The following is a 14,285-nucleotide window of genomic DNA, read 5'->3' as shown; positions in this document are numbered from 1 at the left end:
AGTCCATTGGAAAACAATCTCTGCCTGCATACAAGTACAAAAATAACTCTTTTTTTGTCATATGCAGTTAAAAAAATTTTTTAACGTTTTTTCATTTTTTTTTTAATTTTTTTAACATTTATTTATTTTTGAGACAGAGAGAGAGCATGAACAGGGGAGGGTCAGAGAAAGAGGGAGACACAGAATCTGAAACAGGCTCCAGGCTCTGAGCTGTCAGCACAGAGCCTGATGCGGGGCTCGAACCCACAGACTGTGAGATCATGACCTGAGCCGAAGTCGGATGCTCAGCCGACTGAGCCACCCAGGCGCCCCACGTTTTTTCATTTTTGAGAGAGAGAGAGAGAGAGAGAGAGAGAGAGAGGGAGAGAGACATGGAGCATGAGTGGGAGAGGGGCAGAGAGAGAGAGGGAAAAACAGAATCTGAAGCGGGCTCGAGGCTCTGAGCTGTCAGCACAGAGTCTGACCCGGGGCTCAAACTCACAGACCAAGAGATCATGACCTGAGCCACAGTCTGAAGCTTAACCAACTGAGCCACCCAGTTGTCCCTGTCATAAGCACTTTTAAAAAGTAAGCTTACAAGGTTCCAAAACCGGTTTAATCTTCAAGTGACCATGGGAAGTATTATTCTGAAGCTGAAGAGCTAATGAAAGTGTATTGAGAAGAGAGAATGTTTCGGTGTTTTAAAAATGAAAGGCAGGAAAAATAAAAGAAGATAAAAACAGAGAGGGAGGCAAACCATAAGAGACTCTTAACTATAGAGAACAAACTGAGGGTTGATGGAGGGGAGGGGGGTGGGGGAATGGGCTAGATGGGGGATGGGCATTAAGGAGGGTACTTGTTGGGATTGGGATGAGCACTGGGTGTCCTAGGTAAGTGATGAATCAGTACAGTCTCCTGAAACCCAATATTACATCATATGTTAACTACCTTGAATTTAAGTAAAAATTTGGAAAAAAAAAAATGGAGCACCTGTGTCCCTTTATAGCAAACTCCTCAGCAGAGTTATCTATACTCATGGTTTCCATTTGCCCATCTATCCTTTTGTGAACCCACTTGAATCTGAGATTTGCTCCAGATACTCTTTTTCCCTTATCAGGGTCCCCAGTTATTTCCCATTTTCCCAATCTATTAGACCATTCTCAGGCCTCATCTTATTTGTCCTGTCAGCAGCTTTTGACATTGTCTATCATTCTATCCTTGAACCATTTTCTTTACATGGTTTCTGGGGCACCAAAAACTCTAGACGTTTTCCTCTTACCTCCCTGGCCTCGCCTTAGTCTCCCTTGTTGGTATATCCTCATTGTTTGACCTCTGTATATTAGAGTGTCCCAGATCTCAGGCCTTGGTTCTCTTTTCTTTATTTCATCTACTTTATAGTATGCCCTAGGGGACTTCAATTGTTCATGTGGCTTTAATACTATCTATATACTGGTGACTGTCAAATATATATCTGTAGCTCTGGTCTTTCCCTGAATTTCCAGAGTCAGATGTCCAACCGCCTATTCATCTTCTCCCCTTGGGTGTTGAGTTAGGCAGCTTAAACTGAATCATCCAAAGCTGAACTCTTGTCCATCATCCCCAGGCCCCATCAACAATGATCCCGTTGCCCATGACAAAAATAGAGGCATCGTCCTCTGATACTCTACACTCAGTCCATCGGTAGATCCCATCAGGGTCTCCACTGCCTTCAGCTTGATCCGTGTCACCGTCAGCTCTGATCTGCATTATTGCTCCTACCTCTTCCTTCCGTACAGAGCAGCCTGTGAAAATGTAAGTTACATCATGTGACCATACTCACGACTGTGCAACTGCCTCCCCCTCTACTAAAATAAATGGGAAATTCGGTACCATGGTCTGCTTATCTTTATGAGATCATTTAACCTTTTCTCTTTTCTGTCCTACTGGGCTTGCTATTTCTAGAACTGCGAAGCTGATTCCCACCTCAGGGCTTTCGATTGTGCTATTCCTTCTGCCTGGAAGATTCTTCTCCTGTGTCTTTACCTGATTCATTTCCTCACTTCATGGAAGTCCTTCATGCCACTTTTTCAGAGAGGCATTCCCTGACCACCCTATTTAAAAGGAGTCCTCATTACTCTCTTTCAAATTATCCTGCTTTATTTTTCTTGATAGAAATTATAACGATCTGATATGTTTATCGTCTGTCTCCCACACCAGAAAGTTAGTTCCAAAAGGGCAGGTGTTTTTGTCTTATTCCCTGTTGTATCCCTCATGCCTGGAAGATTGCCTGGCATGTGGTAGGCTTCCAAAACTAATTGGTAAATAATGAATACACAATAGAAATATTTATATGTTTTCGTTAACATTCTTTTCTATAATTAATGGTACTATACACAGTATAATATCGTATTTTCATGTATTTACAACTGAAGCCTCATGAACATGAAGGAACATACTGGTAGAATAATCTTGAAGTCACATAAAACCTGCTATTATTGTACAATTGTACATTTTGTATTCTGTTTTTACTTAATTCGAGGGGGTGGGGCACACTCTATTATTTACTTTTGAAATTGTTACGCGAAGTGAATGTTTTGAGTACACAGTGTTTGCTTGCTGACACGTATTTGGGAGCATCTGGGAATGAGAAGGGTGTTGAACAAAAGAGATTGTTTTCCTAGTTCCAGAGAAGTGGTGCCTTTCAAGATAACTGCTTTGCTCTACAGTATGACTTCACTTGAATAGCATGTAAGGTATATTTCATAATAGCAATTTGACCAGTTCTAAAAAGTGGATGAAGTGGGGGAGTTTTTTAAAGGGTTGCAAAAGCCTGTTGGTGGTTTGGTGGGTGGGATTATGAACTAATAAAGCTCTGATCAGCTCAGATGAGGGACTAATTCTGAAATGTGTAAACTGCTTCATGAATTAACACTGTGGACCTGGCAGTTGCCGTTGTAGCTCAAAACCGAATTCACTGGTTTTGAGAGTGCTTTAGGAAACTTGTTAGCTGGATGAACTCAGGATGTCTTATAGGAAACCATCTAAAAAAAGAACGGGGTGGGGGGGGATCCCTGGGTGGCTCCGTTGATTAAGTGTCTGACTTTGGCTCAGGTCATGATCTCAAGGTCCGTGGGTTCGAGCCCCGCGTCGGGCTCTGCGCTGACAGCTCAGAGCCCGGAGCCTGCTTCCGATTCTGCGTCTCCCTCTGTCTCTGCCCCTCCCCCAACTCACGCTCGGTCTCTCTCTCTCTGTCTCTCAAAAATAAATAAACATTGAAAAAAATGTAAAAGAAAAATGAGGGAGTAAGATGACTGACCTATGTTTTACAAGATTCATTGAACATATTTCATAAATATCAATATGCAATGTCATGTTATACAGAACCAGTTGTTAAAGTGATATTTGTTGAAGAGAGATCCTACCTCTCCTTCCTTGGTCTACAGTGATTGTTGTCATTCAGCATGTGTCTAATGTTTCTGTGTGTTTCTGCGGGAAATGAATCACACTTGATGAGTGGCAAGAACGATGAATCTGTCTGAAGAACAGATTATTTGCTAGTTATTATCTAAATCAGATTTGACTCACCACTCGTTCCTATGTGACTGTACTGTTACCGAGCCGTGTATTTGTATTGATCTCAGCATGTCGTCAGGCCTCGGGGTCTGGCCGGTTCCAGAGGTGCTGATTATGATGCTGAGTCATGGCCATATGCCAGAAGCTATGAATAGACCTTTGTACATGTTGGATAGTCTCCTTGAAACAAGATTCGTTATTCAGGAAGCTAGTGCTTTTGAGTCACATCCTGAAACCATGGATGGATACACAGCGGATTAACTGATATGAGAGGAAATTGGTCCCTCCACGTTTCCATTTTTCTCTCCTCAAGCTCTACTTCTCTAGAGATGTTGCCATTTTCTTTTTTCTCCCAGCCCTATTCTTACTGTTCTGGCTGTTTCTCTAGACACTTTAAATACTGTGAATGGAAGGTTTCAAGTTTTATAACGCTGATTTTTTTCAGTCTGACGGCAACATAAATAACATGGCCATACTTTTTTGTACGTGTTTTTTTTTTTTTTGAAGAAGTCATCTGAGGGACATTGTCAAACTCCATTCATTATTTTCTAATCAATAGGTATTTGTCTCTGTAACGTGGTTGCTGCCTTGACAAACAAAACGACGACCTGCGGTCATTTCATATGCTTTGGAATAATCTTTCTGTATTTCTTTGTCAAGGTAGGAAAGGAACTTTTCTACAAAGCCATATTATGCGAGTGACTACCTTCTCAGCCTTGCCACATTTTTCTGTCCCTTACTTCTTTTGCCTTGCCTTTCAACACAGATTCGTACCAGCTGGTGGGACCTCTCTAAGCCCCAGTTTTACTGATTGTAAATATTTAATACCAACCTTATACACCTGCAGGGGTGTTGAAATAATTCAGTACATTCTTCGTAAGCTGTGAAAAGAGAGGCGAACGCCTGAAATTAATTATTATGAAGACACATATCAGTAAACGCAACTGACGTATGAACAAGGGTGGGGGAAGTTGGAGGTTAATAATAAGTGTCTACTTACCAACGGGTGGACGGGTCAATGTTGCTGAATTAGTAGGGGCAAATGTGTAGGGTTGCAACAAGTTATTTTCAAATTTTTGACTAGTAGCCAGGTGCTCAGAAGCATACAGAGCATGCTCAGAGCATACATTCACATACATTGTCTCATTTAATCTTCAGCCCAAGTCTTCCAGGCTGCATCCTCACCTCCATTTTATAGATGGAAATTGAATTATAATTTCCCTCCAAGACCATTAGTGGTCGAGGCAGGGCCGAAATCCAGTTTGATACACCATTGTGCCTTTTAATATAACAGGTTCCTCAGCTACCTATCTATTTGTTTCTCCAAAGATCAATTAGTCCTGTCAGCTTTTACATACAATGCTGTGATTCTGAATTTGTTTTAGTTGCTTTTTGCCCCGCCCATAACCTCCCCCATCTTGTGACTTGTAGAATCTGTATTCTGGCCTGCTGGCTATTTCAGGAGCACCTATCTATTTTTTTTTTTTTTTTTTTTTGTTCCAGTGTGCTTGATTATAAGACAGGAAGGGAAGTATTAGAGATTCTAATTAATGTCTCCAAAGTGGAGAAGAGAAAAAAAAAGAAGACCTGTGATAATTGCCTATGATAACTCATTTCTTGAGAAACCAGATAATTGGTAAGTACCTGGAGTTTCTCCAGTTATGCCAAGATTATCCCAGCCAGCTCCTAGAACAAGGGGATTATGAAGCACGGCTTTGAAGAGATGGGAAGTGAGGCTGAAAACAGGAAATAGTTTAGGCGTGCCATTCCAAAGGAGATTCTCAGTGGGAAATAGTTTAGGCAGTAATGTTGTGTGAAACTGAGTGGGTAGAAACAGGAAGCTGCCATCCACACTGATCTTAGGAACGGAAAATGCCTAGCATACTGGTTATCATCGAGGGCTGCGGCAGAACAAAGGTGCTCAGTGAAAGGTTGTTGGAGTATTACCCTGCCAAAAATGTTGTAATGGTAAAACTGTGTGGTGGGTTGATGGTTTGGGTGGCGAGAGTACGTGGACCGAGGTTCAGGGGAGGCTTCTGGTAAGACGGGTAGGTGTAGGACAGCCTCCTTATAAAAAGAAAATTTATTTTCGAGTCAGTGAGAAGGGCTCATGAGAGCTGGTTTTCAGTCCTAGCTCTGCCACCAACAAGTTGTGTGAGTTTGGACAAGTCACCTTTCTCCCGTGGTATTTCCTCCTTTTGAAAAAACAACGAGTTGAGACGAGATGCGTGGCTGCTAACTGTGGGCTGGGAGTGGAGAGTATATCAGAAACGATTTTTAAACTTTGTGTGCCTGCATCTTCACCCCCCGTCTTCCCTTTGTCTTCAGGTCCCTTCCTCGCTTGTGAAAAATTGTCTTTCCTGGTAACCACATAGTATATAAAGTACCTCACTACACAAGCGGCAATCTTGTAACCCAGAAGCCAAGCAGAGAGTTGTCTTCATGTTCATTTGTGTGAGAAAGTCTGAGTGGGACCGTAACTGTAAATGCATTGGGCTGATCTAGGAAGTGCTGAGCCCAAATCAAGAGTCGGACACTTCACTGACTGAGCCACCCAGGCTCCCCCAAACGAGGGATTTTTAACCCTTGCCATTTGTACTTCACATGACCCCGGGCTATGAAATACGTAAGGACAGACTGATTCGGGGGAGAGAACTTTAAGACGTCTCTGGGAGCCGTTTAAGGGGGGGGGTCTGATCGTCGTAGTCCTTATTGGTAATAGGAAAGGATTTCCCTTCGTCAGACCGATTGCTGCCTTGGATGCAAAAGTAACCAGTGTGTTCACCTCAATCCATGAGAGCAGCTCTGTGGAAGGTCTGTTGACCAGACCTACCTACTACGTACAGGTGCTTCAGAGGACAGTGGAGGGTTTGCACGTGGGGAAGGGGCAGTTGAAGAGAGAGGTTTATCGGACCCCAGGAAGAGAAATACTGTTCTGTTATGCTTTTATGAGACCTAGAAAAAATAGCATGGTATTGTGATTCAGCCCCGCTAGCTAATTGAAGGAAGACTTAAATACTGGAGTCCCAGAGGAAAAGCGTTCATGATCGTCAAACTTGTGGGATCCAGCATAAGAGGGGTGGAAATACACTGGATTAGGAATCATAGTTCTGTCCTACTTCAGCCCTGCTACTAACTTGCTCTGTAATCTTGAGCAAGTCTGAGTTTTACTTCCCAATATGTAAACGTGACTGGGCTAATGTCTCCAATATACATGCTGGTTTTAATAGTTTGGTCCCAAGATTCTATGATGTAATAATGGAAACTTACCAACATTAGAACATTACAGATTGGCCAGGTAGGTTGAAGAGGGTGGTACAGGAGAGAGGGTCTCTCCTACTTGGTGAATTTATACCGGAGAAAAAAAAAGGTAATCCCTGAATGTTGGAATAGTGATCTTTACTCCTTAACTTCCTGTGAAATTGTTGGTTCCAGGAATATAGACGCAAGGAGAGGTACAGAGCTGGGAGTAGCGATTTTTCTTTGAAAGGAGAGTGGTTTTTGATCAAGTAGGTATGTGGAGACACGAATCCTTTAAATTCTGATCAATCAATATCCTTCAAGAAAGTAAAGATTGTTAGGTTGTATTCAATGACAGTGAAGTGTTGTTTTAAGAAGGGTGAAAAGTGAGATTTGCCTTTTAGAGAAGTCATTCTTGCTGTGCGTGGTATGGAGAACGGTTTGGAGGCAGGAAAGACTGGATGATGAGATCCTGACGAGAAGATCCTCATCGTGGAAGGGGCAGTGATAATGGAGAGGCTATATGGGAGAGGGAGGAGTTGAGAAAAATGCCCAGGTTTCTGGTCAGGGCAACTGTGAAGATGTTTCCAGGAAAGAGTAGAGGACAGTGATTTAATATTTATGAAGAAATGGAGCAAAGAGGTATCCGAGGCTTTGGTGTAGTCTCTATGCTTTCTTAGCTGTCAGATAACTTTCAAACACTTTTTAAATCTCAAAAAAGAGTATATGTATCAGTGTATTTTCTTTGTTGCTAGGAGAGAGGATTGCTACGGAGATCGATGATCTCATAATTCCCACTGTGAGCCAGTGACACTCTGGTGGGTCTGGCTCAGTCAGTCTTCAGGCTGAAGGCTATTTGAAGTCATCTTATCCTGGCTCTAGCATGCCATGTACGGGAAGGTCTCCTTAGGTGGGGTGGGTATGAAGGGATGTGGGGGGTTTGGGGTACATTTGTTTTGCCTTTTTCATGCTCTTGTAGAAAAACGAGACTAGAATCCTCCCTTTCCAGTTTTTCGGTTCCAAACTTGATTTTTTTTGGTTTCCACGTTCAAAGGGGCAGTTTTTCCAAATCCTGGGAGAAAGCGCACAGGAGTTTCCGAATGCATTTTTAATTACATTGAGTCATTTGGTTGGTTGAAGTAAGACAAAGTTAAAATGTTGTATTTTTCCTTCTCAGAGTGGCTATTTCAAGGTATTGAATCTTGGAGAAATGGCTTTCGTTCATTTGGACGTCCTATGCTTCTATAGCCTACTCATTTGCACAGCATTTAGTTCTGTGTCTTCAAATGCTGAGATAAAAGGTAAAGCAACAACGGAGTCGTTTTAAAATTTGGGGTATTAACTGTCTTCTTTTTTTTTTTTTTCTTTTCTTTTTAAAAAAAAAAATTTTTAATGTTTATTTATTTTTGAGACACAGCGAGACAGAGCACGAACGGGGGAGGGGCAGAGAGAGAGGGAGACACAGAACCAGAAGCAGGCTCCAGGCCGTCAGCCCAGAGCCGGACGCGGGGCTCGAACTCACGGACCGCGAGATCGTGACCTGAGCGGAAGTCGGACGCTTAACCGACTGAGCCACCCAGGCGCCCCTTAACTGTCTTTTCAACCTACCCTGTTAAAATGCGTAATAAGTAGATGGATTGTTACTGGAAATATTTCAGGAAGTCCATACACAAAAGATGTTCCCACTAGCCAGCCTCACACATGAGGTAACTAATGATAACGAACACTTTGCAGAGTGAAAGCCAAGCTAAAAGACACTTTCCATACCTTTTTGTATAGTCTTCTAAGAAATAAGTTGCTTATGTGACGCCTCATTGCCTGTTACTCAGCTCACTGGAAAACTTTCTTTATTTGCTATCCTTAACTTTTAAGGCAATTAGATACATACGAAAAATATACAGATTCAAGTAAAAGTTAAAAATGACCACAGAATTGCTAAATCATGTCTACTGAATTTTTCTTATTGCAGAAGGTAATCAGAACAATGTATTTCACAAAGATTTCTATCCGTAAGAGTTGAAGCAGTGGGATTGTCATTTCAACCTCAGTAGAAGACCTTCTTTGTTGGTACACGGGTGTCCCAATATCAAAGTATAATTTGTGCCACAGTTTTTTTTTTTGTGGGTTCTTCACCTCAATAAGTATTAAGAAATCCAGCATTAAAATAAATGGGCCGAAATGAATTTATTAGCAGAAAGGCAACATGAGGGTGGCACTATAGTGCTATTAGATTTGCTAGTAATAGAAAAGTTTATAGAATTGTTTGTTTGCTTTTTATCTTTTAAATTAAAAAAAAATTTTTTTTTACATTTATTCACCTTTGAGAGACAGAGAGAGACAGAGCGTGAGTGGGGGAGGAGCAGAGAGAGAGGGAGACACCTAATCCGAAAAAGTCTCCAGGCTCCGAGCTGTCAGCTGTCCCCGATGTGGGACCCGAACTCACTGACCGTGAGATCGTGACCTGAGCCGAAGTCTGACGCTCAACGGACTGAGCCACCCAGGCGCCCCTTAAAATTTTTTTTAATGTTTATTTATTTTTGAGAGAGAGACAGAGAGAGAGAGAGAGAGAGAGAGAGCATGAGCGGGGGAGGGGGCGACAGAGAGAGGGAAACACAGAATCCAGGCGCCCCTGTTTGTTTGCTTTTTAAGTCACCAGATGGGGGCGCCTGGGCGGCTCAGTCAGTTAAGCGTCAGACTTCGGCTCAGGTCATGATCTGACGGTTCGTGAGTTCGAGCCCCGTGTCTGGCTCTGTGCAGACAGCTTGGAACTTGGAACCTGGAGCCTGCTTCGGATTCTGTGTCTCCCTCTCTCTCTGCCCCTTCCCCACCGGCGCTCTGTCTCTCTCTGTCTCTCAAAAATGAATAAACATTAAAAAGCTTTTTTTTTTAAATCACTAGATGGAGGAGCTATTGCCTTGCGCTGTTCCTTACCTCCCCCACCCCCAAATAAAACGGGCTTTTTCCTAATGCCACTCTGCTCAGCTGCCTGACAGTTTTTCTTAAGTCCGTCCAGAGAATGGCCCTGGTTGGCCATACTCTAGGAATAGCTCTGAACTTTAGTTAGCTAGAGGGTTCAGTTAACCAGAATTGAACAACAAGATCTGCTTGTTAATAATTCTTCAGGCATTTAGCCATAGTAGTCATATTTTACGTTTTCTATCCCTTTTGCCAGGATGTTATATGTATATAGTAAACACTGAATTAATACTGATTGGCTCTTGCTATTAGGTTTACATAATCAAGTGCTCCCATCCTAGGGCAAATTCTGGTCTACATAACCACAGAGATAACTCCATGTTGAATTTCTTGTATCTATGAAAACTTAGTACCGCGCTAGGCAAAGTCATGTTTGCATATAGCAGTAATCTAGACTTTTTAACAGCTTTATCGATATGATTTACATAACATAAAACCCAGCCTTTTAAAGAGTACTGTTCAGGGGCGCCTGGGTGGCTCAGTCGGTTGAGCATCCGACTTCCGCTCGGGTCGTGAACTCGCTGCTTCATGAGTTCGAGCCCCGCGTCGGGCTCTGCGCTGACAGCTTCTGGAGCCCGCTTCTGATTCTGTGTCTCCCTCTCTCTCTGTCTCTCCCCCACTCATGCTCTGTCTCTCTCTGTCTCAAACATAAACATTAAAAAAAATTTTTAAAGTGTACCGTTCAGTGGTCTGTAGCATATCCACAGAGTTGTGTAACAGCCCCAACTCCTCAGTTCCAGAATATTTCTATTTCTCCAAAAAAAAAAAAAAAAAAAAAAAAAATCAAATCTTTAATCAGCAGTCATCTGTTATTCTTCCCTTCCACCAGCCCCCCGGGCAACCACGAATTGACTTTTGTCTCAATGGATTTGCGTCTTCTGGGTATTTCATGTAAATTGGTCTCACGTGATTCTTTTGTGACTGGCGTCTTTCATTTAGCTTAATGTTTTTGAGGTGCTTGCATGCTGTAGCTTGTATCACTACGTCCCTCTTCCTTACGGCTGATGATATTCCATTGTATCGATGTACTACAGTTTAGTTCTCCATTCACCAGCTGATGGACATAGGGAAGTAATCTAGACTTAGCAATTTTTGTCGTAAGAGACAGGACAAAAAAGTAAAAATGTTTTATGGATTTTCTTTCAGTTAATCCTCCTCAGGATTTTGAGATAGTAGACCCAGGATACTTAGGTTATCTCTGTTTGCAATGGCAACCTCCACTGTTTCTGGATAAGTTTGAGGAATGCACAGTAGAATATGAATTAAAATACCGAAACATTGATAGTGAAGACTGGAAGGTAAGTAAAGCACACACTTGCGATATCTTGCAATAGCAGTGCGATTATGAGGAGCTTTCTTGTGATTTTTAATGTCCCTGTCCATTCTAATTCCTGTCTCTCCGTAGCTATTATTAAGAAATAAGAAGGTGCCGTGCCCGCTGCTATCTCCCGCGTCCTGCCACATCTATTTGCATCCTCCCCAGTATTAAGACTACCATTAGAAGTCCAGGGGAAACAAAATACGTGGTCCCACCCATGGAATATGGACTTGAATAATACACATTTTATTGTATTTTCCAGTTACTTATATGCTTCTATACGGGTCTTATGTATGCTACTGGACTGTGAGCTTTCTGTTTGTAAAAATTAAGCCTCATTTATCTTTGTACTGGCCCCATAGAACACGGCACAGTCCTTTGCATATATTATAGTAAGTGTTCAGTGGACATTTATTGACTTATTAACTACAGAGTCAGGCATGCTCAAAGATTTTTGTTTTGCGAAGCATACTGTTACCTTCCTAATTCAGCTAGGCAGTTTCAAGAGACCATTCAAATCAAACATTTATGGAGGATCCTTTTGTACCACGCACTTGGCTACGTATCGGGAACACAAGGATAAATGACATGACTGTAGTCCAGTTGCCTCCCAGATTTCCCTGTATATGATTCCTGAAGCGTTCATGTGATATTTGAAATGTGATAAGTCATCTGTCATGTAATATGCATATGGTATCTGAAAATTCTCTTGATTTCAACTTCATTATAGGTCAGGTTCCTGCCGTAGAGTCTCTTTTTCAGAATTTTTGGGGGTTATTTTGAATAATATATTAAGATTCAAACGATCTCACCGCATGATGTAATATGCACAAATGAGCTCTGCCAGGATTGTATCTAGGGCTTTGTATCAGATAATCATGAGGAATTTCTTAGACACTCAGAACCCCCCCCCCCCCCCCCCCCCGTGACTTCTTAGCCGTAATAATGTGGCTCACGATGCTGTCTCTGCTTATAAGCTTGACTTTGTCTCATCTTCTTATGGAACAGACCATCATTACCAAGAATCTACATTACAACGACGGGTTTGATCTTAACAAAGGCGTTGAAGCAAAGATACACACGCTTCTGCCCCCGCACTGCACGAATGGATCAGAAGTTCAAAGTTTATGGTCAGAAGCTACTTACTGGAAATCACCACAAGGTTAAAACAAAGCTCTCCTTTCATATTGAATACTGCCAGGACAATCCATATGGGAAATAAGGCCCCTTAACTCTCATGTGTCAGACTGCATGTAGAAGTGAATGTGTGGCAACAAATAGAATTCTTTTTAGGAGTGGGTGACTGGCCTTTTTGAATCCTTTACATCAGCAAACCCATCTTGTTAGGTTAATATAGTTCCCAGTTTGGGAGTCATATTAGTAAATACGCATGCGAGTGTTTACTCAACTGCTCAGAGCATCATGGAAATAGTCATTTAGTGCTTTTGCATATGCTTACGCTAGTATCGTTAAATGAGCCCTCAAAGGGTTTTGATTTTGCATGCCCCACTTACAATGAAGTGATCTCTAACAACTTCCTTTTGGTATAGTTCTGATTATGTTGACTGCTAAATGAAAAGGAGGGGGTCAAAAGAAATGAATTAAAATTGCACAGTGACTTCCCAAATGAGTCATCCCCGTGCCTTTCAAGCATTGACAGTTCATTCATTCCTTAGGAAGTCAGGAAACCAAGATTCAGGAAATGGATTGTGTGTATTACAACTGGCAATATTTACTCTGCTCCTGGAAACCTGGTCTGGGTGTCCATTTTCATACCAGTTATCAATTGTTTTACTGGTAAGTATTTTTATAATAAGAATCCCATATTAAGAAAATATCTATAAAAACGAATCTGCTGTATGAGTAGTATTTTCACTAAATGAAATACAGTATTCTTCAGAGCTGCATTTACGATGAAGGTTGTTTACACTTATTTGGAGTTTTCGACGGGAAGAAGTAGGTTTAGGCTGTAGCTACTGGAAAGGCACTCTCTGGGTGATAGAAAGATGGCAACGTTGTTCCCGTGCCGGATTAAATTTTGTGTTCTTCAGATACATAGGATTATAGCCTCAAAACTTTCGGCATATTCTATACTCGCGCCTTTTAAAAAGCAGGCACCTGTTACAACTGGATCCTTTTTCTGACTTCTCTTTTTTAATGACCACTGAGGCTTGGAAACTTACAGCCGTCTTGAATCTCCCATCTCCTCCATTGCTTCATTGTTTCACGGTAACATTGAACCCTGCGTTCTGACACTCCTTTTTAAGGTCGCACATCTCTTCGTGTCCTATTCGTTCTGCACGCTGTAGCCAGATTTATCTTCCTATCTTCCTATTTTCATATGCCACTCTTTTGCTCCAAAACTTCGAGTGGCTACTCATTACCTCCCGGATAAAAATCTAAGGTGGCGTTCAAATTTCTGCCTCTCTGTATCACTGCTTTCCCAACATGACCTTTTCCTGTCACCAGTGTGAATGTTCCACCCCATTTAGACCCATCTCTACGTTTTTTTTCTCACCCGTGTTAGGATCTTTTATGCCTCTGTGTGCATTGCTATCTGGAATGTCCTCTGGCTTTCTCACCAACTCTTATCTGTCTTTCAAAGCCCATCTGGTATTCAATTTCATTAACCCTTTATTGATCATATCAACTTCTGTTCAGTTTTTCTCTGAACTATTACACATTATAGCTCTCAATTACTTGTCTGGATGGCATTTAAATTTTTGTCACGTATTGTGCGCTTTGTCTCCTCCCTTAAATTAAAAAATACTTTTTTAATGTTTAATTTATTTTTGAGAGAGAGAGAGAGAGAGAGAGAGAGCACGAGCAGGGGAGGGGTGAGTGAGAGAGGGACACAGAATTGGAAGCAGGCTCCAGGCTCTGAGCTGTCAGCACAGAGCCTGATGCAGGGCTTGATCTCACAAACCAAGGGACCGTGACCTGAGCTGAAGTCAGGTGCTTTACCGACAGAGCCATCCAGGCGCCCCTGCTCCCTTAAATTTTTAAGAGATTGGTGGGCAGGAACTGTTTCTTACATTTCTCTTAGCTGTCTCAGCTGTGCTATGGCCCATAGTAGATTATCACAAAATATTCATTAAATGAATGACACAAATGATGAGAGTATCCGTACACTGATAAGTATGTATTGGAATTTATGCATTTATTAAATAACAGTAAAAAGCAAGAGAGGACAAAGTGTAACTCTTTGTGAGTTTCAGGC

At 41.8% G+C, this 14,285-nt stretch overlaps 1 protein-coding gene across 5 annotated transcripts in view; it reads left to right on the top strand.

The window, feature by feature from the left end:
- IL13RA2 (interleukin 13 receptor subunit alpha 2) overlaps positions 1-14,285 on the top strand; it is a 38,399-nt gene that overhangs the window by 13,467 nt on the left and 10,647 nt on the right. For 2 of the 5 annotated variants that reach the window (XM_032592229.1, XM_030306096.1), the window contains exons 2-7: positions 4,091-4,191; positions 5,035-5,167; positions 7,949-8,072; positions 10,894-11,045; positions 12,074-12,227; positions 12,742-12,862. In XM_032592229.1, coding sequence (XP_032448120.1) covers positions 7,982-8,072; positions 10,894-11,045; positions 12,074-12,227; positions 12,742-12,862 — 518 coding nt within the window. In that variant the 5' untranslated portion in view covers positions 4,091-4,191; positions 5,035-5,167; positions 7,949-7,981. Of the gene's footprint in view, positions 1-4,090; positions 4,192-5,034; positions 5,168-6,947; positions 7,045-7,948; positions 8,073-10,893; positions 11,046-12,073; positions 12,228-12,741; positions 12,863-14,285 lie in introns of those variants that run through there. The other 3 variants (XM_032592228.1, XM_030306100.1, XM_030306099.1) reach the window with 3 other exon arrangements.

The sequence above is a fragment of the Lynx canadensis genome, chromosome X (genome assembly GCF_007474595.2).
Source record: "Lynx canadensis isolate LIC74 chromosome X, mLynCan4.pri.v2, whole genome shotgun sequence".
Lineage (NCBI taxonomy): Eukaryota > Metazoa > Chordata > Mammalia > Carnivora > Felidae > Lynx > Lynx canadensis.
This window is presented reverse-complemented; position numbering and strand designations above follow the sequence as displayed.